The following is a 25,093-nucleotide window of genomic DNA, read 5'->3' as shown; positions in this document are numbered from 1 at the left end:
GTTTGTGTGTTTTTTTTTTTAAATTGAATTTCCTCTGATATTTAAATGCTGTGGTTGCACAACACTTGACTCATAACCTACAAGCAAGCTAAGAGTTACATTACCATATCCACTGTTTCTGTACTTGTTTCTTTCATTGTTTTTGTCACAGCTGCATTAATTAAGTGCTTCTGTGCTGAGTATCTGTATTTTTTGACTTTTTATTTATTTTATTTTGACATTTGTTAACAGTTAACTTTTGTACAGTATTTAAGTAGAATTGCTGACCCCCCAAGCAGCAGCGCCTAGCAGTGATCTGTATAGTCACCGATATCTGACAGCATAATTCCCCCTGTAATCTGTGTAGATGCCAATCTCTTGTGTAAGTTTCTCTTAAAATAACCGTTACTGTCTAGAGAGATTTTTCTAACTGCTAGAGCATCTAGTTTGCTCATTGAGCACTGCTCATCAAGTTGCTTGTCTTATTGACCTATTCAATATTTAAATTTACCTCACTCCTCCCTAGTAGAGCAGCTGACTCTCTCTGTGGCCAGTCTGGTTAAGATGGGTATTCTGAGGGATTGTAGCAAATGCCTCATGTACAATGACAACTCACTTATTATTAATAAAACAATAAAGTATGGTGAGGTGTAAATGCATTTTAACGCTGGAGGCAAAACCTTCTCATACAACCAAAACTAATGTTATAGAGGCTGTCAGTTACACTTGCACCGTGCCTACTGCACAAGGTAAAAACCATACACATAAAAGTACTTATGCTGAAGCACTTACAGACAACCTTCCTAAAACACTAAGACCTCCTACACAGCACAATCAAAAAATGGTCCTCGGCCATCATGTAAACACTCGATTAAAACACCACCCATAGCTACACACAGTAGCACTGTATCCAATGCCCTCCTGCTAAGCCCTTAAGGCAAACCAATGCACAGCCAAAGCCTGGTCATTGGTCATTCTATAGTGAGGCACACTGATGACCTCCACATCAGATTGACTAAGGAGAGAGTCACAGATAGCTGCCTTTTCAGGGCTAGGATCCATTGAGTCACACAGGTACTCAAGTCATTAAACCACAGGTACAGGTATGACTTTGTCATAGTCCGTGTGGGTGTTAATGACCTGAGATGTACCTCCCTTGATTATATGAAGTGAGACATGATCAAGTTTACTGACTGTGTCTCAGGCAGGTATAAGCCTAACACTGAGCAGCATACTACCTTCTACAAGGATGGTGCCATGTTGCCAACAGAAAATGATTGATTTTAACAACTGGCTTAGATTTGGTGTCAGTCCAAGGGGCCACAATACTTGATGCTTGGGAGAACATGGTTGACAAACCATGCTGCTTTGTCAGGGATCGTCTGTACTTATCCCCCTCCAGACTTTTGGACATGGGCAAAGACCTTTTCCACCCCTATGGTGCCTTGTTTAGGCAATGCCAAACTGATAAACTTCCTGACTTAACTGAACCTATGAAGGAATATCTAATGGTGATACTGCACAATGCTAGAAGTCTTAACAAGAAACCCCACCCCCTGCAAGCTTTCCCCTTCCTGGAGAGTGTAGACATCAGTGTAGTAATGGAGACATGGTTGAAAGTGGCAGAAAGTACCCCAGCAATGCATGGTCATAATGCCCTTCACACCTTTAGACCAGCTACTGCACAGAAGAGAACTAAAGGTGGAGTAGTCTTAGTCTATATTAAAACCAGCCTCACATCCAGACCAGTTAAAGTGTATGACCCACTAGACCTCATACATGTGCAACTTACCATAAACACGGTCTTGTACCATATCCTTGCAACCTATAGGTCTCCCTCCATGTCCCAGGAAAGCCAAACTGCCTATCTCAATGTACTAGATTCCCTCACCATTCAACACAATATGATATTCATGAGAGACTTAAACTACCTTTCTACAGATTGGGACTCCTACACCACATCTAATGTACAAGCCCAGCAAATTGTAAACTTTAATACCATCATCCTGGAACAGTTGGTCCATTCTCCTGCCAGGAGTACAAACATCCCTGACCTTGTAAACACAGATATGGGGGGATCAATTCTCCTCACTCAAAGTAATGTCTTTGCTCATCAGATCTGACCATAAGGCAGCATTGTTTGAAATACAAATTAAATCTGGGGATCCAGCAAAAACCAAAAACCTTTAAGAACTATTCCAAGGATAACCTCTCTCTAACAAGTGACACCTTGGCTAAATTCCAAGCACCCCCAAACCAAGTAAACACCATAGCACATGCTGAGCTGTTTACAAAATCTCTGTACAGCCATACTGATAGCTGTATGGAGCAAGCTGTGCCCCCTTGTGTTAAGAATAAGACAAACTCAAAAGATAAGCTACCCTGGTGGAATCACAAAATCAATCAGTTATGCAACAAAAGAAAAAAATCTTGGCCAAGCATTGGAGGAACAAAGCCACACATGCTAAAAGCCCCCTGGCCAATCTAAACAAGCAGCTAAAAGGGTTAATTAATATTTCAAAAGCTAAATTTAAAGAAAAAATTGCTTCTCCGGCAATGGGCAACCACAAAGCTTTTTACAGGTATATCTGTAACCTCAAGGGAAATACACAACAATGCACAGAACTTACTGTAAATGGTGCATCACCCGCACCGCATTGGAGGACATTGTTAACCTTTTGGCCAACATTTTCAGCTCAAAGCCCCCCCCCCCCAACTTCCCCTCTTTAATAGTTTAAGGGAAATACCATATACCACAGTCCTCCCAACCATTAGTAGGCAACAGGTCATCAGCGCACTTTCCAAGGCCAAAAACATTTCATTGAGGGGCCCCAATAACATTCAGGAATGCTTAAAAATTGTTTGAAATATGACCTCTCTGGTCCACTTAAATTACTTTTCAGTGGGAGCCTACAGTCAGGTTTTGTGTCCAAGAAATGAAATATGGCTATAGCCATTCTCCTGCACAAGGGGTCCAACCACTGATCCAAGTAACTAAGGCTCATAAGTCTAACCAGCCTCAAATGTAAAGTCATGGAAAGAATCCTCATGGACATGATAAATGAAGACATAGGTAATCTGCAAATGCTGGACCCATCACAGTTCAGCTTTGTTAAAGGAAGGTCATGCCTATTATATTTGATGGACTTTTTTGAGAGTGTCACCAAAGCATTGTATGTAGTCAAGAATGTGCACACAGCTTACCTTGACCTAGCCAAAGCTTTTGATACCACTAAGGCATTATAGACAAGCTCACTAATTTAGGTATAAACTCTTTTATCACCCACCGGATGACCAACTGGTCATTGATAGGACCCAAGAGGTCAAAGCAGGTGAGGCCACCTCCAATAACAGGCCATTCACTAGCAGAGTCCCTTGGGCTTGGTACTGGGCCTGCTCCGTTTGGCATGCATTTCTCTGAAATGGAAGGAAATGCTGAAGGTTAATTGCTGACTAAGTTTGCAGAGGATTGCAAGCTGGGGGTTGTCATTGAGACTTCTGCAAACACTAGCATTCTTCAAAAAGGCCCATCTCTGACTTACAAATGGAGACAAAGCCATCTTAAAATCAATGCTAAGAAATGCATGACTGTACCCTTTTGGGAAGTCAATCATCTCAGCTAATTACCATCTTGATAATATGCCCCTAAGAGGTGACCCAGTGGTCAGGTATCTGGGTACGCATGTAGACAGCCTTACCTTCAACCACCACGTGGCCACAGTGGTGAGGAAATCCTTTTATGTTGCACAACTTATAAATAAGAGCATGGCATCTAGGTCCAAAGAGGTCATTATCCCACTGTACTCTGCCCTTATCAGACCAATCATAGAGTACAGTGGCCAGGACCTGACCAGGCATATGCAGCAACTAGAGTGACTTCAGAGGTTCCTTACAAAAAGAATATAAAGCATAAAAAAAACCTTCCTTATGCAGAGCACCTTAAAGCCCTTTCCCTCAACTCAGCCTCCTATAGATTGCTGAGGGGTGATCTACGCCTGGCTTACAAGGCATCCACAAACTCCACACTTATGAATCTACATATTTGTACGTCAAGCAGTACTAGAAATACAAGGTCTAAGGACCTGCATTTTGTCTGTGACTTAAAAAGAACATGCTGGAGAGACAGGTATGTATCCCAGAGACTACCCCTTCTATGGAACACACTTCCCATCCATGTGAAGCTGAGTCAAACTGAGACCAGTTGATGGGGAATAGGAAATTTACATCAGGTGTGGCACCCATGTCCCTTATGGACAGAGGTAGATTATAAATACCTGGCCTTTAATGTCCCAGATCATTAGCCTAGTAACAATCAATGAATCTATGATGGCCATGGGTTGAAAAAAGAGAGAAGGACAGGTAGCTTGGACAGTGACATAGACAGACATAGACAGGGGGTGGCATTCAAACGTAGTGAGGAGGATAGTAGATGAAAACATGCCTACAGAGTGTGGACAAGGGGTGACCTGGAAGTTTGGATAATCAACAAGATAAAAGCACATAAGGGAGGGAACACACTGTAGGGAATATTGTGGGCTCAAGTCACGGTTGGATAACAAACCCAGTTCAGAGGACAGCAACCCAGACATCACTAACCTGAGTGTCTGAAGTTGTGGAAGAGATACTCTTCTGAAGGTCCAGTGGTCAGGGCCTTCCAGTTGTATAAACAAACCAGAAGGTGTATGTGATACCCAGTAGATGAAAACCTAATTATTTCTAATGATCATTAGAAAAAAAGTCTGAAAGATGTGTAGCTTACCACTGACTACTTTTCTGTTGTGGCCACCAGCCACTGTTAAACACGAGGCTAGAGCTTAACAGTATTATGTGGGATACTTAAGAACATAGTCTTTTTCCTGGTTTTTGAAGGGAATTGCAATACTCCATGTATTACATGTTCATAGTTGTATCCAAAACTCTTATACACTTTAATAAAAAAAAAATCCTCAGACCAATCCATGTATAGATTTATTCTCATCTCTGTTGGTAATATGTTACCAAGCAAAAATTAGAATAAATGCTTTTTATAATAAAAAATAACCTTATTTTAAAAAGTTTCCTGATGCATATACATGAGGAAAGGCATGTAAGTCAAAAATTCTTTATTCATTTTCTTGCAAAAAATAAAGTTCATATTAACGTAAACAATAGGAACTACAGGAAATTAAAACGTACAAAGTAAAGTAAAGACATTAATAAATTAGTTTAAACAATTACCAGAAATATGTTAAAATATGATCAACATTTTGTCTTTTTTAATTTTGAAATACCTGCAAAGAGTGAGGTTTGGCAACAGCTGATATTCAAGAACTAAAGGACCAATATAATTCATTAGCCTTTGACCAGGTTAGTATTTTTGTTATTATGAAATCCTTTTATAATTTTAACAAGTTAAAATGAGACTGCTATTATGCAAGCAATAATGCCTGACAGGGTGTGTGTTAATGTGTAATTAACACCCGCCCAGGGGTGTTATGAGGCTAGATGCTGGAAGGGTGTTAAACACACACCCTGGAGGGCATTACTGCACTCAAGACAATGGGCTCTCTGTAAAATTGTTGCGTTTTACTTGCTTATTTATTTTTTAAGTACTATATTTTTTTATATATATTTTTAATGTAAAATAGTTCCTCCGCCTACTGTTTCAAACTTGCTGTAGTATATGTTAACAGTGTGAGAACAAACATTTTAGATCAAATATATATATAAAAAATAATATAGTGCTTAAAAAATAATAAGCAAGTGAAACACAATGGTTTTACATGCAGCCCATTCTCTCCCATACACACATACACAGTCTCTTCTGCTTTCACACACATACATATGCACACACAGTCTCCACTTGCTTTTATACACACATTCACTCACACAAGATCTGTCTCGCCCTCTTTCTCAATGACTCACAGTCTCCACTTGCTTTCATACACACATTCAGTCTCACTCTCTCTCACAGGCAGTTTCCTCTGCTTAAATACATGGATTCACTCACACATCACTCTCGCTTTCTCTGTCACTCTCTCCATCTCTCTCTCTCTCTCTCTCTCTCTCTCTCTCTCCCTCTGTCTCTCACACACACACACACACACACACACACACACACACACACACACACACACACACACACACAGTCTCTCTGTTTTCATGCATGCGTTCACACACACATGCAGACAGTAATATAAACAGACTTCTGTTTCGCTCAATCAATCACTCTCTCTTACTCATATACAAGCATACACAAACACACACATGCTGTATTTGATTTTTTAAATTTTTTTTATTTCACACTCAGTAAACAGCAAAAGCACTGCTTAGCGAGTGTAAAATAACATCTCGCTCACTGCTACTTTCACTTACATGCACTCATACAGTCACACACAGACACACACATACCTTTTTTGTTGTCTTTTTTTTATATTTTACACTCACTAAGCAGCAAAAACGCTGCTTAGTGAGCGTAAAATAATGGCGGCTGTTACATTTCCTCAGCCCGAGCTCTACTGCAGCTTGATAAACTACCATGAAGCGGGGGACTCGTTTTTCACTGAGCATGACTCGTACATTAATACCCTGTTGGAGAATGCTTGTTCTCCAATCAGGGTATTGATGTACAATTTACCCATTGTCTAACCCATTATATTACATTCTAAACATAAAATATTTGTGAAGTAGCTTGATTGGCTTGTGTAGTGCAATGCCAATTGGCTATATTTGAGATATATGAGACAGTCAAAAATCACATCTTACAATGAGTTAAAAGTATTATAATACAAATCAGTCAGTAAATGCCAAGAAAAGTTTAATATTTTGAGGATGTACTCAGATATAAAAAATTTGTACAGGTTTTGACTCCATGACTAGCTTAGTTTAAACAAAATGTAAATTTGTTTTCGTTAACATTATATATTTTAAGGCATTCTGGACACCAGACATCATCCTACTAAATGGTGTACCTCTCAAATATTTTCCTCAAGAATTCTGAATGAGACCAAAAATAATGGGAAGATAAATTCCTAAAATCAGGAAAATTATTTAAATGTTACTGTAATTCACTTAAAAGGTTATTAGAATAACAGATTTTGCACCAAAATGAATTGTTTGAACAATAAGTATGAAAGTCTGCCTTTCATTACTGAATTACTGTAATACTCAGTAATGTTCCAGAAAAATCTATTTTTTTATAAGGGACGGAGCAAAAATATGAGGCAAAATCTGATATGTTCTGCAAAATCAGGGACAACTGAGTGGCCCTAGTACCTACATATAACAGGTACAAGACTAAAGCTGTTAACTTGTGATCAGTCAATACATGGGGAAATTTATGGAACATCAGATGGCAACTTTTTAAAGGGCCATTGTATACCCTTAGTAGACAGGTTATACCAACTGAGCTTAATGTATATTTCTGCAATGTTGCAATTTATTTATTTATTTACTGTTTGCTTACATATATTTACTGGGATTGTCTGACTGAATAATGCAAGACCCCTTTCCAGTGAAGGCCTGGGGATAAAAGTTCCATAAACATAAAATATCTATAAATACATAATTGCTGAGCTAACAATTTGGCAAAAGATGTGTCACGCAAAAAATTACATAGTTACACACAGAGAAATATACAAAAACAAATGAATCTTACGTAATAAACAGCTTACAATGAGTTAAAAGTATTATGATACAAATCAGTCAGTAAATGTCAAAAACAGTACAATATTTGAGGATTCCAAAGTAGCAGCAACATCATGGGTTCCAAAGTACTAGTGCTTTGATCATTAGGGGGTAGATAGGGGTAGAGGCATTTGTGGAGAAAGAGAACTTGAAAGTTAAATAAACAGGGGACAACATAATTATGTAAACAAAACGATGGTCTCAGTGCCTATCAAAATATACCAGTAAACCGAAAAAAGGCACAGAGAACTTGGCTACAGGACAAAACTTCACTTTATTCCAATGAAACACAAATAATAACACTGTGTAACCAGTTCGTCTTATGTTTTCGTCAACAACTACTTCATCTGATCTGATTAAGTGAAGTTTTGTCCTGTAGCCGAGTTCTCTGTGCCTTTTTTCGGTTTACTGACAACATAATTATATTGGACTAGTCCTGAGTGAAAGTATGAAGGAAAGAGGAATACATAAGCAGAAATTGAAGATAGGGTAGTTGTTAGTCAACCAGTGGTGAATGGGCACTGACAAAATCCAGCATTTAGGAGATGAACATGGAGGCTTCTCTTAAAGCTAAGCTTGTTGTCCATTTCCCTAAGTTGGCTGGGTATGGTATTCTATATCCTGGAGATATAATTCCAGTAGAGAAAGAATCCCCTGATGAGTTCTCAGATTTAGATTGTTGAGCCAGGAATTTATCTTTAGAGCAGAGAGGTCTGCTAAGGCTGCTATACCATTGCTGGAGGGTATGCAGAAAAGGGCATTTATCTGGGCGCTGAAGTATGGAATGAGCAGTTTTAGCTGAAGCAATGCCTTTGCTGGGGTATTAAATTATTTCACATTTCTATAATGGCAAGAATAGAGTTAAAAGTGGACATTTTCATGGTGGTACAAATTAATAAAATCCTGGATGTGATGCAGAGTACCTGAGGCCATGGTGCTGGAAGAGACATACATTTGCCACAATAGGAGGATGAGTGGCTACTGTAAAATGGGCACATGGCAGAGTGTGGGTGCCCTAGCAAGTGCAGAATATGAGATGGGACTGAGAACTGGCAAAGCAATATGTACATGCTCTAGCAGACATCAGACAGGTGTTAAATTGTGTATGTCCAAAATGGCCCACATTGTGGTTCTTCTGCCCACTCGTGCAGAGTGCAGGAGCGAGAGAGAGTATAAAAAAACTATTCAAGTCATTCCTATAAGATATATGATCAGAACAGATTACTGTTCATAGGTTGGTACTAAGCTATCAGCCCTAAAGCCTATACAAGCCTAGCCATAACAATTCCTGGGCTATTTCTTTCCACAATATTTACTTCCCTGGATCCCTGTCTAGCAGGGTGACTGACGTGATCCCCAGGGTGAATTTCCTATCTCCCATCCAATCGTCAAGGTTCCTTTTGAAGACGGCCAAAGAGGAGCTCTGCTTGACATGTATGGGCAGTCTATTCCAGAGTCTGGGGAGTCTCTGGATCAGGAACCTATCCCTCCAGCATGTTTTGTTCATTGTGATGACAAGGTTTAGATCCCTGGAGCGTGTGGCTCTGAGTGTCTCCATTGTATGAGTCAGTTAAAGGATGTGGATGAAAATTACCCGGGATAACATATAAGTACTGCCTGATGATTGCCCTTATAAGTATTTATGCACTGTGTGATGACACATAAAATGCACACACACTGCAGAATTAAGTTATTGAAGCATTGCTTGTCTGGGCTCAGTAATGATTTTGGAAAACATCATCCTAAGAAACTCCTGCATCTGGGATCCGCGGTGGTGCTGCTGCGGTAGCATTGTCGCCTCACAGTAAGACGCTGTCCGGTTCGACTCTCAGTTAGAGCGTCTTCTGTGTGGAGACATGCGTGAATGGGTGTACCTTCATTGCAGGTTGTGCATCAGGGCTGGCAGCTCGGCACGTAAAACTCAACTGCCAATCATTAGCGGACCGGAGTTCCGCTGTGGCGACCCCTAACTGGGAAAAGCCGAAAGACACAACATTAGTAAAAGTTACAAAATGCGTTGATGACCTGTGAAATGTATCTAGCTATGATATGTTAAGAATAATGTGGTGTAATAGCCAAAGTGACTCTAACATGACACGCAGCAGTAAAACAAGCAAAGTATTTCAATATTCCCAGCTATACACTTAACACAATATGTTGGTGTGCTACGTCACCAAGAGTGTAAGAAGCACCTCATGCATTACATAAAATTCAAATTTCAAGAAGGAAGCTGGGTAAAATCCCTGATATCCCATTATCCACCCCCCCCCCCCCGAGTAACCCATTTCTGCTGCACCATTTGGATTATGAAGCTTCTTAAGCAACTGACTCCAGTGAAAGTGATGACATTTAAGGTCCCTCCTTTACCACAAAGCAAATCACATTAACTGTTGGCTAGCAAAACTGTTTTAGGAGGCAGAAACTCTCTGCGCTGGGGCCCTTCCACGTGCGGTTCCTCTAATCACACCAGGCAATTTCATGCATTTCTTTTGATAAAATGTTGTCGAACAGCAAAAGACTGCCCAGAAATGTTTGCCCTCATTAAAAGACTGAAACATAGCATGGCTAAAGAAAATATCACTAATGTTGCTTTGTTATTATTCAACTTGTCTCTAACTGTTATACAAAATCTAAATTATAAAATATAAGTTCAAATAATGAGTATGGGGGGCCAAAACCTATTAAATGTGCAATACCATTCTTGAAAGACTTGCGGTGTCACAGAAAATGGTGCAAACCTAGATAGGTTTGAAAATAAGTAATGAAAGAAAATCTTGATAGGCTCTCTGACATATTTGACATTTTTTATTTTCATTCATTCTAATGTAACATCCAGATTAAAATAAGCAATGTGTTAAAATGCTGGTTAAACTACACTTCAGTACTACTCATGTAAAAGGAGGTATCATTTTCAGTATTCCTTGAACTACAATGGTCTTAGTATGGAGTCTTATGAGTAGAGAAAGTAAACAAGACCTTTATTCTCACATTCAGAACACGGATGACATAGGGAGAGACTGCATGCTGCTTCAGGGAGTGATCATCTTCTGCAGCTGCTTCTTCTTTCTGTCAGTTTGGAAGGAGCAGATCAATGAAGCCTGGACTGTAACACAGACAATGTGAGTTTGACTAGCTTCTAAGGCATCTTCTGGAACTAGTGTAGCAAGGGAAAGAAGTGATGAGACTCTGGCTACATGCCTTGCTCTTGAGGGAGGAGATTGGACTGCATGCTTGTAGTAGATGCTTTTCAATAGAATCTATGGTGAAAACTGAGGATCGTGTAGTGGTGCTTGTTTGCAAGGAAGTCTGGGCTTTTTATCCACAGCACATATTAAGGCATGGTCACACATCTTGTTAGCCCAGTGCATGGTCAGTCCTATAGCTGCTACAAGCATGAATAGTGGGACTTAGGGCTTTGGGTCCTCCTACAAGCCTGTCAGGTATAAAACCATAGTACAATGACTGCTCCTTGCCAGTCCTCATCTCTCAACAGATAGGTTCATCCACTGCACTCACCTGGATCAGGTCCCTGTCTGGTGATGGCGGGAGCTGCCACTTTTCCCTGGAACACTAGACATTGTAATCTGCTACTGCATTGCTTTGGTCTGTGCCCCTGTATAGCAAAGGAAAGAGCAAACACTGCTCCAACATGGGGATGGGCACTGATGGATGGATCTGTGCACCAAAGTAATGTGAAAGTTAGAGGTGGCTCTATCCATCTAAAATCTATTTAAAAATTAGAAAGAGTAATATCTTATGGACTGGAAGGGTACCCTTGCTGCAAAATAAGAAAAAAACGCTTACGTTGTTTTCAGTGTTTTAAGGTGGGGTAATTTTTTACAGCATAGATTAATAAAAGTAATAATACTATCTTGAGATCATGTGGTGTTTAGATAAGGAAGTTTTGGAAAATCTGAAAATCAGGCATCTGGGGTGGCAGAAGCAGAAAGTAAGATCAATTGGGTGGTTCTTGGCTTGTCTGAACAAGTGGCTATTGAAAAAAGGAATGCTTCTGAGTACTGGTTAAAGAAGCTGAAAGAGCCATGGAGGCAGTGTTGCATGAGCTGAGGTTGCTTGCTAATACAGTGACAAAGTATATAAGGCAATTGGAAGGCGATGAACGGAAATATTGTGAGTTGTTATAAGAATATTCTAATAGAATTTTGCCTGTGCAGCAGCGATATTCTGACACTGAAACAAACTGTCTAAAGCTTGCAGAAAATGGGTGCACATTAAGCAGCATCTGGCTAACCTAAAGAATAAAGTTAGACAATAAAATGAAGACGTCAGGACTCCAGACGAAGGAAGCAACTGCTTACGTATATTTAATACCAAGTTTCAGAAGTCTGACAAAACCCTCTGAGTTTAAACCAGTTGTCCTCTTACACCCTTGACCTCCTCTGGCATTGCACGCATGTGCTTGTATCAATTGCCTGATGCAGAATTCCCAGTCTGTCCCTCCCCAGACCACAATCTGATGCCTGCATATGTTTGCAAACTTGGGCTGTAAACACAACAGGGAGAAGTATAACCACAGCATGGTTGGGACAATCATATTTTCTCTGATTTCATTTATTTATTTTTATTTATTTGTCCTTTGATAACCTGGAAAATCCAAATGAGCTAATGATCCGCTTTCAGAGGAGACCTGTGGAGAAAAGTAACGAAACAGATTCAAAACCATTTAAACAGAAGTTGATTAGTAATTATATACAAGGGGAGAAAAGCCTCACAACAGATTAAATATTTCACAATGAGTTGGAGAACGAGGCTCCATAAAAACGCACACAAAACTATTTTACAGTAGGCGGATAAGTACTTACATACTATGGGAGAAAATCTCCATAACAGATAAAAACAGAAACAGATCGAAATACATTTATAGAAACATTACTAGGATAAATTGTGAACAAGAATACAATATATACTGCAAGTAACAAGACACTGCAGAAGTGGATAGGCTATTTAAAGTACACTAATACATACATACTCAAAATATTGATGATATTTCTAATGCACAGAGGTGAAAAACAGTGGATTCTGCTGCTAAAATAGACAGAGAAACAGAATGGGACAAGGAGGAGAAATTAAAAGACATGGAGACAGAGTTATTAGAAAGATGAGAATGTTATGGAAGGACACAAGGGAGGAACTAAACAGTAAGTGTTGGCTGAAGAGGTAGAAGAGCTTACATTAGTAGTCTGCTATCATTAAAGTGAGAGCTTCTTTTAATGTTAGACCATTATTACCTGCTAAGTTATGTTGGTGTTAGTGAATTCAGAGTGAGAAAGGTATAGTTATAGTGAGTAGGTGGTCATGCATCTGTTTTCAGGGTTGTACATGTACAATTCCATGTCTCAGATATATTTTTTAGATTGGTCTTGAAATTGGATAGGTTGCTGGTATGTTTAAGGGATATGGCTATAGAATTCCAGGAGTGGGCTATGTAGTTGGAATAAAGGGAGATTCCTGCTGACAGGTATGGTGTGTAGGTAGTGAGGAACATTTTGTTTCCAGGTGGAATTGGCCTAGCAGGGGTGTATATGTGCAATCGGTGTAGTAGGGCTTTGCTTTGTTCTGGTTTGTATATTAATTTGTGGACTAGGAGTAATTGCGTGTAAGTGAGACGCTTGGGTAATTCAAGCTAATCAGTCTGTTTTAGGGTTAAGCGATGATGGGCTCTGTTTAATGAATTTGTAGCACATTTTGCTATTTTGTAGTAGCTCTGCTTTAGTTTATTTGGGATGAAGTTTGAAGGTTAAGCAGTACTGGGGAACCATATGGTGAAGCGGGGAGAAGGAGTGTAGATGCCAGGGGTTTCCTGGATGAATCAGTTAAGTATTTTTTGTTCCTTTGAGTGTCAACGTTTGGTGAGTTTTTTGATAGCCTGTTGCACATGTAAGTCAAATTTTAGGTTATCCCCAATTGTCCTGCCTAGTAGCTTGATATGTGGGATTACCACTCTAGGGGACTTATCAGATGTTATTGAGAAATGTTGTTTGAGGTCTGTTAAAGCTTTTGGGAGGAAAAGCAGCAGCTTTGTTTTCTGAGATTTCTTGATTTTGGAGATGGACACCTTACTGTAATTACTGTTCCTTAAGGGTTCTCTGATGCAATCCTGGAATGATACTGTGCCTAATGCAAAAAAAGGAAAAGAAAAAAAAAGATTGGTAGAGTTTTTAAGATTAGAGTTACACCAAACTGCTTAAATAACCTGTAAAAACTGTTAAACAGAAGTGGTTTATGAAGTGTTCATATTAGCTGATCACGTTCCAACAAGCCATATTCCACACAGCACTGGTTTGCCCTTGGGCACCTGATTTGGAGTGAGCTACCTCACCTACTCTTTACATCAATTTGAACAGAAATTAGTCTTTCACCCTGAAAATGTCCCTGCTCTGAACAGTATATTACAACTCCACTCCACCAACAGAGCTCTGCGATCTATTGACAAACATCCCATCTCAAGTCACAAAGCTCACAACAAAGAAGGAAATGCTGTTTACTCCAACTGTATCTCAAAATCCTGGAACTCAATTTCTTCTTCAGTCATACTCCTCAAAAACACACAGATCTTCAAAGATAAGTTAAACCTGCTCCTAGCTATGTCTCTGCTATTCCCCAGGCAAAATTATTCCTAAACTACCTTCCCTATGTACACATATATGTCCATAACACTCTCTTCTCTACTCATAACAAAATGCAGATAATTATATCTGACCAAATGTACTACTGCTACTTAACTGCACCTATACCTCTCAACCTCAAGCACAAGAAATCTGAACAGAGCCTAAAATAATGGGGGGACAAAGGCCAAAAATAGCGACCGATTCTAAATATTGCTCTTATAAACTTAGAAAGTTGCTAGACTAATGTGTGTGTTAGCATGCATTTTCTGGAAGATATGAAGTCTGAAACTCAAATGTATGCCATTATTTGGTGACTTCACTTTTCAGTGATTTGTTACAAAACCACAAATTTTATGAGAAACAGACCAAAAAATATGAGGCAACAATCTGGACATTCTGTGAAATCTGGATAGTTAAAAGGTATGGCACCCAGTGCTGGCTATGTTGCTACAAAATATACTTGTTTATTTCATCATCTACTTTACATGCAAAGTGAGGATAAGTAATGCTGCTAATGTTACCTGAGCATTCTGTATACTGTACAAGTGCTACTGTAAATGATACCCATGAGCTCTGCAAGTAATGCTGCTAAATCCATCCATCCATCCACACAGTGGTGGCTGGTGACTTCAAATCAAAGGGGGTCTGCAGGAGACAACTGAATTGGTGGGGCCAATGAATGGGTGTGGTCAACTAGAAAAGGGTGGGGCTATGGTACAGTGGGATCAATGCTGGCCATGTTTACCAATTTACATGAAATAAATGCTCAGCCACTATGGTGCATGCTGAATACTCTACACAGCACATTGTTACATATATATATATATATATATATATATATATATATATATATATATATATATATATATATATATATACACACACTAATTTTGAAAATGACTGTCATGTCCTTTATTACAAATATTGTCATATGTATTTCAATACCCAAGGCTTACACGTTATATAGTTACATAAATATTCTCTGCATGGCAACAACATAAATGCTTTCAATGTCGACAATTCTTTAACAGTATGCTTATTAAAGTTTACTTGCATCTTACAATCTCAGAAAAGCCTACCTGATGGTCATTAAAGCATTGCTAATTAAACACAGAGCAACAACAGGCACTGCAAAAACATGCATTTTCTGAATAATAAGAAGCATAAATCAACAGTATAAAAATATGACAGAAAATCAGAACATTATGCAAAATCAAAGACAGATGAAAAGCCACTGTACTTGTGTCTACCTTGGATGGGGGGATACTCTGCACACTTACACTACATAAATGCTCCTTGCCTTGCTTGGACACGTCACTACATGGGGAGGGTAGTGGGATACAAGTATATCACAATTTAAAAAATGTCTCTGGCTAACGGTGATGGCCCTGACACATTTGGTCATACTTCTCAATCTCAGAGCAAGAAATCTGGACAAAGCCATAAACAAAAGTGGGACAAAGGCCTAAAAATAGGGACAATTTTTAAATATTGCTCTTACAAACTTAGAAAGTTGATAGAATAATAGGTCTTGCATTAGTATGAATTTTCTGAAGGGTATGAAATCTGAAACTTGAATTTCTGTCAATATTTTCCAACTTCAATCTTTAATGATTTGCCATTAATTTGCAGGGCAGAAAACCACAATTTTATGAAAAACGGACCAAACATGTGATGCAAAAATCTGGATAGTCTGTGAAAATCTGTATAGTTGAGACTGAGGTATGTAATATGTTATGTAAGCAAGTGCAACGTAAGAATTTTTATTCTACTTAACTTTTTTGTGAACTCCTTTACAGCACACTATTAGAAATCATACTGGCAAAGATTTCCAGTGGCAAAAAGTATTAGGGTTTATGCTGTTTGTCTTATTTTTCTACGGGCTACTGATGCCTAAGCAGCTTCACCTCAAGCATGTATAGAGAAGGTTAATTTATATGTGCAAAGGTGGTCTATAATCTCAGAAACCATAATGAATTACATAATTTTAGGTATTTCTAGTTAAGTTTTAATTTTAGGCCATAATATTTTTACTTGGAGAAATGGCAGATACCATATTTGTAATGCATGATCTGTCCTATATATTGACTGGGTGATATGTATTTTGACTATTTTTGGGGGCATGGAAGTAGCCCATGCTGTGGGGTTTCTATTTCTTAAAGATATGGATAGCAGAAGATACTCAAAAGTTAATATATTTTATCTTTTCACACTATTGCTTTACTTTCTGCAGGGTTCCATGTCATTGTTCATCTCTCTCCACACAGCAACAAAGACATTTTTCACTTCCTTCTTTGATAGTCATCTTTCCTGATGACTACTTATTAATGATGAATCTGATTACTTTTAATCTCAGGAATATACGTGCTTCTATTAATTATGTAGTTTTGCTTTCCAATACATCACATTTACTTGACGTTAGAGAACAGCTAGCTTTTTCAGTCTGCCAGTTAAATGCGCTTGACATTACTTAGCCTACAAACTTCCGCTGATTTATTTATTTATATTTTTACCATTTGTTAACCAGGTTAGAGTGCTGATCCAAGCCCAGGGCATTCTAAGATCAAGAAGTTATACAACACAAAAGTGGTATATGCAAATTAAAAAAACAAGGCAGTACCAAAACTTAATGAACAACAACAGCAAGAACAACAAAACAAATGCGGTTTCAAACAGCACTGCATTAACAATTTACAAGAGCGAGAACTTATGTTACAAAAAAGCGATATATGCACTTCAGAACAACAATATGTAGATCAGCAATTCACATTTAAAGAAATATGAAGGGAAATGTCATAATGTATTGAAAATATACAAAATGGCAAAATAGAGCAGATAAGGACTATATATGAAATAGGCGAAAAATATACGACTACTCTACTTAGAAAGGTAAACACTCCATTGTCCCCCCTCACCGTCCCCATCTCATGACACCACCCATTGCTGTCAATTTCTGGCGCCACCACCACCAACAGGATTCAGTAAATAAATACTGCATAAAGAATACTAGTTCTGAATACTGCACTACAAATTCAACAAACATGTTGTAAGAAGAGAACAATCACTAGCTTTTTTACGGAGTAGGGTTCAGTAACTTCAAGCACACACATACCCACATATTATATAGGTTAAGAGCTCTGCAAAAAAAAATAGTTGGACAGTTTACAAAAAAGTAAACGGAGCAAAGTAGAGGATGGATTATAAATGATGGCCATATGGATCTTAAGAAACTACCAATTATGGTTTTATGAATCATCAGTTTAGGGTCATAATTCTGGCTATGAGAGGAAACTGATATTACTCTGCAGTGGAAATTGTTGGAGATCATTAACATTACTTACCAAGTACTCTGCTTCCTAGATAGTCATTCTGAAAACTTAAGGTAAAACACAGAAAACAGAATGAGCAAATGGATTTCTGTCAGGGTACTATGAGACCAGTAAAAGGAAAGTTGGTGGATATTCAAGTTTCAATAAACTGAAATTTTTACTTTTTGCTTTAACCCCTAACCAGTTTACAGATGATGAATATGAAAAGTAGTAAGGTCACAGTGGTCAGAATGTTGAACCAAGCCTGAATTCATTATATCCACAAATAAGAAAAAAAAGGTAAGGAATGGGATTAAGAGTTATGGAGTTGAGGTGGATGAGACAAGGACGGATAAAAGGCAGAGTAATGACTTCTAGTGTTATGATGCTTGAGAGGAGTCACACAACCATCAGGTTTGGTTGGTGGACATAATCTCCAGAGAATGAATAAGTCTGTGGTGGGAAAGTTATGGTATATCACTACAGTTATTATTTCAAGGTGATTAAATTTAAGGATCAATATTGAAGCAAATTACTGGAAATTAGGTCATTGTAAGGAAGAATAGCACAAGATGCAGCAGAAAGAAATTTAAGTATTTGACTGTCATGATCATATAGAGGTGCCAGAGGTGTCCGAAATTAACAGGCTGAAGGAAGAAATAGAATGCAAAGAAAGAAGTAGAGGGAATAGGCTGTGATATCTGTAGGAAATGATTGAAAGTCAAATTCTTTTAAGAGAAGCAGCAATGAAAATCATGACAGGATATGTGGGACAAGATGTGGGACAAGTGGTTAGGTTTAAATCATATCTCCAAGGGCTGTGAATGATGTAGTCAAATGATTATCAAGTGACCGTGGCTTAACTTACTACTGAATGCCTATGTCACTGCATTGCTCAGCTGAGAAACAAGATGACCATGGAGGGGTCTAGTTCTCAGCTACCAGAAGCCAGACCACATAAAAATGAACTGGAAAGTTGACAGTAATATAAAGTGCACTAAAATACAAGATAACAGGTAGATTTATATTGGACAGAAAGAAAAAAATATAACAAAAATTGAGTATACAGTGAACACATGGATGACAATAACATGGGCTATCAAAAAGTGTATTGTAAAAGTATTGCATTCCCCTAATCATGGTAGAAATAGGTAGATTACATTCTTAAAGAGGTAACCAAGATTAGAAAAATGTGGGAAATATATTAATGGAAAGACAGGTTACAAAATCCAGGAAGCAGGATATTTTCTGAAAGAAGATTCTAGAAGTTAAAGAAGTTGTGTATGAAGCACTTAAGTGCAGTTTTAAAATTAAGATTAAGGTTAGATGAAGAAGTGACGTATACAAGTGCAGCAAAAGTAAAACTCTAATTTTTAAAGAAATACATTTCCATCAATCGTATAATACAGAATGCTACAATATTAATTAATGTGGCGTAAGACACTAACTGCTTAGTGTATGAATAGTTCTTGTCGAATACTCTTAGCACTTTCATCTTTTAGTTGATGTATTATTGCAGCTTAGACTGCGTCTCCACTGAACATATTTCCCCTTTCCTTTCTGATAGCAGACATGAATGCTGTGACACATTTTGCCTTTCATCATATCCCCATTAGTCCTGGATCATTGTCCTAAAATGTCTGTGTTACCCACTCTTGTTTCTCTCTTTTGGACTTACTGTAACCCTGTGTTCCCCATGGACCAAAAGCAATCAAGTCAGATAGTAAAAAGATATTGATTCCTGTCCCTTCACAACTTTCCATAAATTTGTGGCACTGTTCAAGTGTCTTATCTAGTTGTATCAATGCAATTATACCAGTTATCCTGGTAGTCCCTTGGCAATCCTTTTTTTCCTTAGGCAGCTCTCAATATACTAATTATACAGGTGCCAAGAGGCAGTGCTTTTGTAACAGCTGTATCTGTTTTATCACATATGAATTCTGACACACAGGCACACCCACAATATCTACTACTGTGTGCATGGTACCCCAAAGCTCTGCATCTCCTTTAGGCTAAAATGTAACAACTGTGGCCTCCTTCACCATTCTGCTTCCTCTGACCAGCACTCATATGATGAGGTGAGACCACAGACAGGAAGCTTACATTTAAATGGAGGCAGAATGTAGAAGTAGACTGGTGGAGAGAAAGGCTTTAAAAAAGAATTTAAGTGACTGCAATGACCGAAGCTCCACACAAATGATAACATGGAAAAATATGTACTTCACAAGCATAAATTTGTATTCTGTCTCCTTGAGAACCTTGGCTTACAGTTTCCTTCATGCTGTCTGCATTGAAAGTTTCATCCAGAAACAAAAAAGTCACTCTGTTTTAAAAAAGGAGATTGGTTGAGTTTGCAGGAAAATTTACAAAAAACAGCTTCCTGAATACTCAGCTACTGTCACTGTGTACTTTGTGTTTTGTATATTATACCTTTATTTGCTTTGCATGCCTTGCTACTTCATATATTTGCCTTCAGCCCTCGTAATATCTCACTGATACATCTCCGTAACAAGTCACGCCTTGAAAGTAGACTTAAATGATCGGTGCACCTTTTTGGAACTGTAGTTAATGCACTAAAACATAACTTTCAAGGTAGTAACTAATAACATAAACACATATGCATCTCTTATACAGATAATCATGGATTAAAAATGATTGCAGCCAAATTGTTGCTTATTTCCATGACTTCATTATTTCATTAGGGTATTGGAGTGTGTGTGTGTGTGTGTGTGTGTGTGGGGGGGGGGGGTGTATATATATGTATGAGTGTGCACATGTGTGAATGTGTGCTAGACAGACAGAGAGAGAGAGAGAGAGAGAGAGTGTTGGGGGCAGAGTGTGTGTGTGCACCTTAGGATAGAGGTTAGATGAAGTGAAGTCCACAAGTGCAGCAAAAGTAAAACTCTGTGGTTTAAAGGAAATACATTTTCATTAAGCATATAATATAGAATGCTGCAATATTAATTAATGTGGTGTAAGACACTAAAAGCTTAGTGTATGAACAGTACTTGTTGAATACTCTTAGCACTTTCATCTTTAAGAGCAGCAGATTTAAGCAAGATCAGAAGTACAGCTTCTCTTTTTGTGTATCAGAACTCTCAGCCCAAGGACTGCAATAATTGAAGGACAGAGATCAGATCACCCCCTTTTTTTCTGAGCCAAAGCAGCAGATCATGGTTATCTGCCCAGAACCCGCCCAAGACCTAAAAACTACTCACTCGTCAAGAGTGCAGGACAGGTGCTGGTCTTTATAGAGTTGACCTTTACTAATATTCAAACTGCGACAACTTAAGAGTGGGGTTGACAGCTGTAGCCAGTCATCACAGGGCAGCTCAAAGTTTTTGAGTGTTCTCTAAAAAGTCGATTACCATCAGCACACACACATATTACAAACATCATCTTTTCTGACAATTGCGGCCATTTGCCAAACGAACTTCCTTCCAATAAACATTATATGGACATTAGGAGTTGGACACCTACCTCAATTTCATTTGTTAAAACAAATGAGTGACTGTCCGTCTCCGTGATGATCAGGAACTGAAGTTAGGAATCAATTCTTCAACTCTTTCTTTTCTCTGATCAAACTCTCACTCTCTGTAAATTATATAAACCAAGGGTAGCAAGCCAAAAAAATCAAACAAGTTGTTTCACCAACGGTAGCACCATAGCAAGTAACCAAAGTACTGTGCTACTAATGATTATTTCTCGCTCTCTTTTTTGGGAAGAGAGCGAGAACCAATCAGTAGCCATTCATGTCACGTACATGACTGCGGATGTGGGAGTCCGATCCCCTTCCATTTTACTGTGTGGTTAAAGGCATAGACTTCTGGGCATCACACTAATGCCTTCTCTCCTTAATCTGGACTGCTTTTACAGCAGTCCAGATTTACAGACACTAGTCTAAAAACAGAAAAACAAACAAAAAAAAAAACAGAACTCAGCATGTACAGTTCGAGTTCTGAGACTTTGCGAGTCAGTCGGACTCACTTAGAGCACTGTCTGCAGCAAGCCAGTAAATATAAATAATTAATTTATAAATATTTTATTTTTAAAAATGTTCTTTTCTTTACAGCTGGGGGGCTGCAGTCCTGAAGCCCGATGGTACGAGCTGCCACTGCATCCACAACCGCTTTTTCCCAGTTTTGCACATGGGGTTGGGGTGCCACTTCAACAGTGACATTCATCTAGAGTCAAGAGTCAAGGTTTACACCACATGGTAGCTAGCCCTGCCTCAGTTTTTCTTTCACATCATACACTTGCACGCACACTCACAGCTATGGCCAATTTATAGTAATCAGTCCACCTGCTGCATGTCTTTAGAATGTGGGAGGAAACCGGAGCACCCACAAGAAACCCACACAAACACAGGGAGGATATGCAGACTCTGCATAGAATTTCCCCCAGCCAAGAATCCAACCAGGGAACCTCTTGCTGTGAGGCAAAACCACTATCCACTGTGCCACTGTAAATGTTATCCAAGTATTTTGTAGGTTGTATATGTACTACTGTTAATTTTGTGGAGCTTTTCTCCCCAAGTATCAACTGACAAGGGATTGTCTGCCCAGTCAAACTTTCCTACAAAACAAATGGAAATAAATAAATAAATGTCTGAAATTAATATGCTTGTTTAACTAAATTTGCATCACACTTGTAACATGTAAACAAACTAATACCTAGATGTCATTTGAGCAATCAGTTCATGTTGAGGCAATGCAGGATGGCAGGAAGAGTTTCTGTTGCTCCAGCCACTACTAGACCTGGAAATGTTTTTAATTAAGGATTGTAATTTCTCACAGTAGAAGAGCTGTCATTGTTTTTTTCCCCTTGTTTTTCTGCTTGACTAAGCCAGGTACATTTTGATGAACTTAGCTGATTATCCTGTTAATAATGCAAGCATGCTCAACCAATGTACAATTACTTCCACTATCGGTTTGTTTACCTCGTTCATCTCCTCCTCGGCATGTTTGAACTTCCGTAATTTGTAGTACTTCCGTCTTGGCAGTATGTGTAGCAGCAGCAAGTCACATACAACTGTTGCCTTAAAACAAACAAAAAAAAAATCAAGAGCCAGTCTCTCCAATTATTAGAGTTCTACAAGTATTAATATATTTTATCAGTATGTGTAATATAAATAAAGATGTACCACTGGAAAAAAAATTAATTCCTATTTATGGAATTTAAAGCTCTTTGTTGTAAAATGTATGATGTATCTTCAAACTGAACATCGTTTTGTAACCTGAGTTTTCTGTGTGAACATATGAAGGCAGCTAATTTTCAAACTTGAATATGCAAATCTAGGAGCAAATGCATTAATAATATTTGGAAAACACGATGTTTTATGCATGAATTTATTTTAAGTAGTCCTGGTGATAGATCCTTACATATAAGTCATTTGTAAGCATGAGTATATTATATGTAGTTGTGCTAAGAGGTACTCATTTCATAATTATGGCACAAGACTCAGTATAAACACACATGAAAACATTTATTTCCATTGTTACCACTGACTTCAGAATCTGTTATGGTGAGCTTCCTTATATTCCCATCCTTGGTGGTCCGACACTTGTGATATTCTAATGCCCCCGTGTGACCCATACATGGGAAGATCCCACCTAAAGGACAGACCTGAAGGATCTAAGGGTCATCATGCTTGACTGAGAGGCATGAAGATAGAAAGAGGACCTGAAATCTCCAAAAGAGACCTACCTGCTAAAGACTGTCTACCTTCCTTAAAAAACAGCAAACAAGGTTTTGTTTTCACCTGTATTAATGGAACGCAAGTCTCTGTTGTGCCCTTGTGTCCCTATCCACCACACGAAGGACCTGAAATCTCCAAAAGATACCTACCTGCTAAAGACTAACTGTCTACCTTCCTTGCAAAACAGCAAACAAAGTGTAGGTAGAGGTGCACCTTCTGCTGAATGTACTACCTACTCTAACAAGTATTGTTGCTTTTAAATTACCCCTGTAGTGGTGTGCACACTCACTGAGCCTGCTATCCCCTAAGGTCACACTCCTAGTTTTACTCTCTTATCCCCCAACCCAATCTTCTCCCTTTTGGCTTGTTATAAACTATTTCAAAGCCTATCAGTGCGTAGTCCTCTGGACAACCACACTTACTGGCCTTCAAACTGGCACATAATCAAACTTCCAGTTCCACTTCAGAAAACGCGCATTTAGCTTATCGTGCATAACATTTTGGCATTGTCTCTGAGGTTATTCTAACCAGAAAAAAAAAAACTGTAAAATTTATACCTGGTCTCCTTGTATGCTGATTGTTTTTGGTTCACATCTATGAACCAGGTTTCATCCCAAATAGCTCTAGCCCCATGGTGTATGCACATCTCGCATACTTACCTGAACCCCTCCCCCCACAGGGTTACATAGTATACCTGAAACTCCACTGGGGTCATTTTCTTTCTTTAGTAATCCTCTGCCCTTAGGAGAAGCCGGTCATCCTTTTCCAGCATCTGTGTGCATGCCACAATTGTAAGTTTGTGATACTAGATGCAGTAATGTATCCATTTCTAATGTTTTTCTTTTGTTTGTTGTACTTCTATGTGCTCACTGATGCCTTATTTAGCCTATGTAAATTAGCACTGCTATTGATTACTGCATACCGTGTTTTTTTTTTTTCTTTTTCTGTTCTTCTGCTGTGCATAATAACTTGGCTGGTGTGTACAAACTCACCAAAGCTACAAACGAGTGTTCATTTAGTCACTAGATATGTTTCAGCTTGCACTATTGTTTGAGACAAACCATATGTGTATCTACACTACATGCATCATCTCCTAGCTGTCATAATAGATGTTTTTTTCTTTCATGATTTACATATTCCCAGAGATAAAAAAATGAATTCTTTGCTCAGAAGTTTGCATTTTCCTAGGCGTAAAAGTGTATCTTGTGTTCTTATCAGTGTTGCATTTCCCACTTAGCATGATAGAGGTTGTTTTAAGTAGCGACTAGCGTATTAATCACTGTTTTCTGTTCCGCAGTTAGTGTTAACTGTGAATACTCTGGCATATTCAAGTGTCTCACTCTTTCCCACTAAAGGTGTAGAAGATATCCTTCAATAAAGGAAACGGCTAGCGTTATAGTGGTTGTCTTTTGCATGTCCAAGCGTTTACTGCAAACCCTGTGGCTACTTCTGCTGCTGCTTTGCCCACAAATACTTTCACACTCACTGCACTTACCTGCCTTAGTCTCCGGTTTTCTCCTTATAATTTCTATGGTGAATTAATACCAGAACCAGACATATGCTGCATTGTCCCCTACCTTATACCTGCTTGCCCCTGCAAACCCTCACCTAATTTAAACATCCCACTGTGTATGCTAGTTTCTCTCCCTTGCCTCTCACCACTCACTCACACATTTCTCTTCTTTTTTGCAGTTTGTTTTCACCCTATATTAAATGGAATGCAAATCTTTATTGTGCCCTTGCATCTTAATCCACCACCTGAAGGACCTGAAATCTTCAAAAGAGGCCTACTTGCTAAAGACTGTCTACCTTCC

The 25,093-nt window shown here is 38.6% G+C and overlaps 1 protein-coding gene across 3 annotated transcripts in view; it reads right to left on the bottom strand.

The window, feature by feature from the left end:
* P2RX1 (purinergic receptor P2X 1) overlaps positions 1-25,093 on the bottom strand; it is an 834,383-nt gene that overhangs the window by 91,343 nt on the left and 717,947 nt on the right. For all 3 annotated transcript variants that reach the window (XM_044082908.1, XM_044082906.1, XM_044082907.1), the window contains one exon: positions 22,521-22,619. In XM_044082908.1, the coding sequence (XP_043938843.1) occupies positions 22,521-22,619 (99 nt within the window). The remainder of the gene's footprint in view (positions 1-22,520; positions 22,620-25,093) is intronic.

Source organism: Protopterus annectens, chromosome 9.part0 (assembly GCF_019279795.1).
Source record: "Protopterus annectens isolate FY-2018-M chromosome 9.part0, PAN1.0, whole genome shotgun sequence".
Classification (NCBI taxonomy): domain Eukaryota; kingdom Metazoa; phylum Chordata; order Ceratodontiformes; family Protopteridae; genus Protopterus; species Protopterus annectens.
This window is presented reverse-complemented; position numbering and strand designations above follow the sequence as displayed.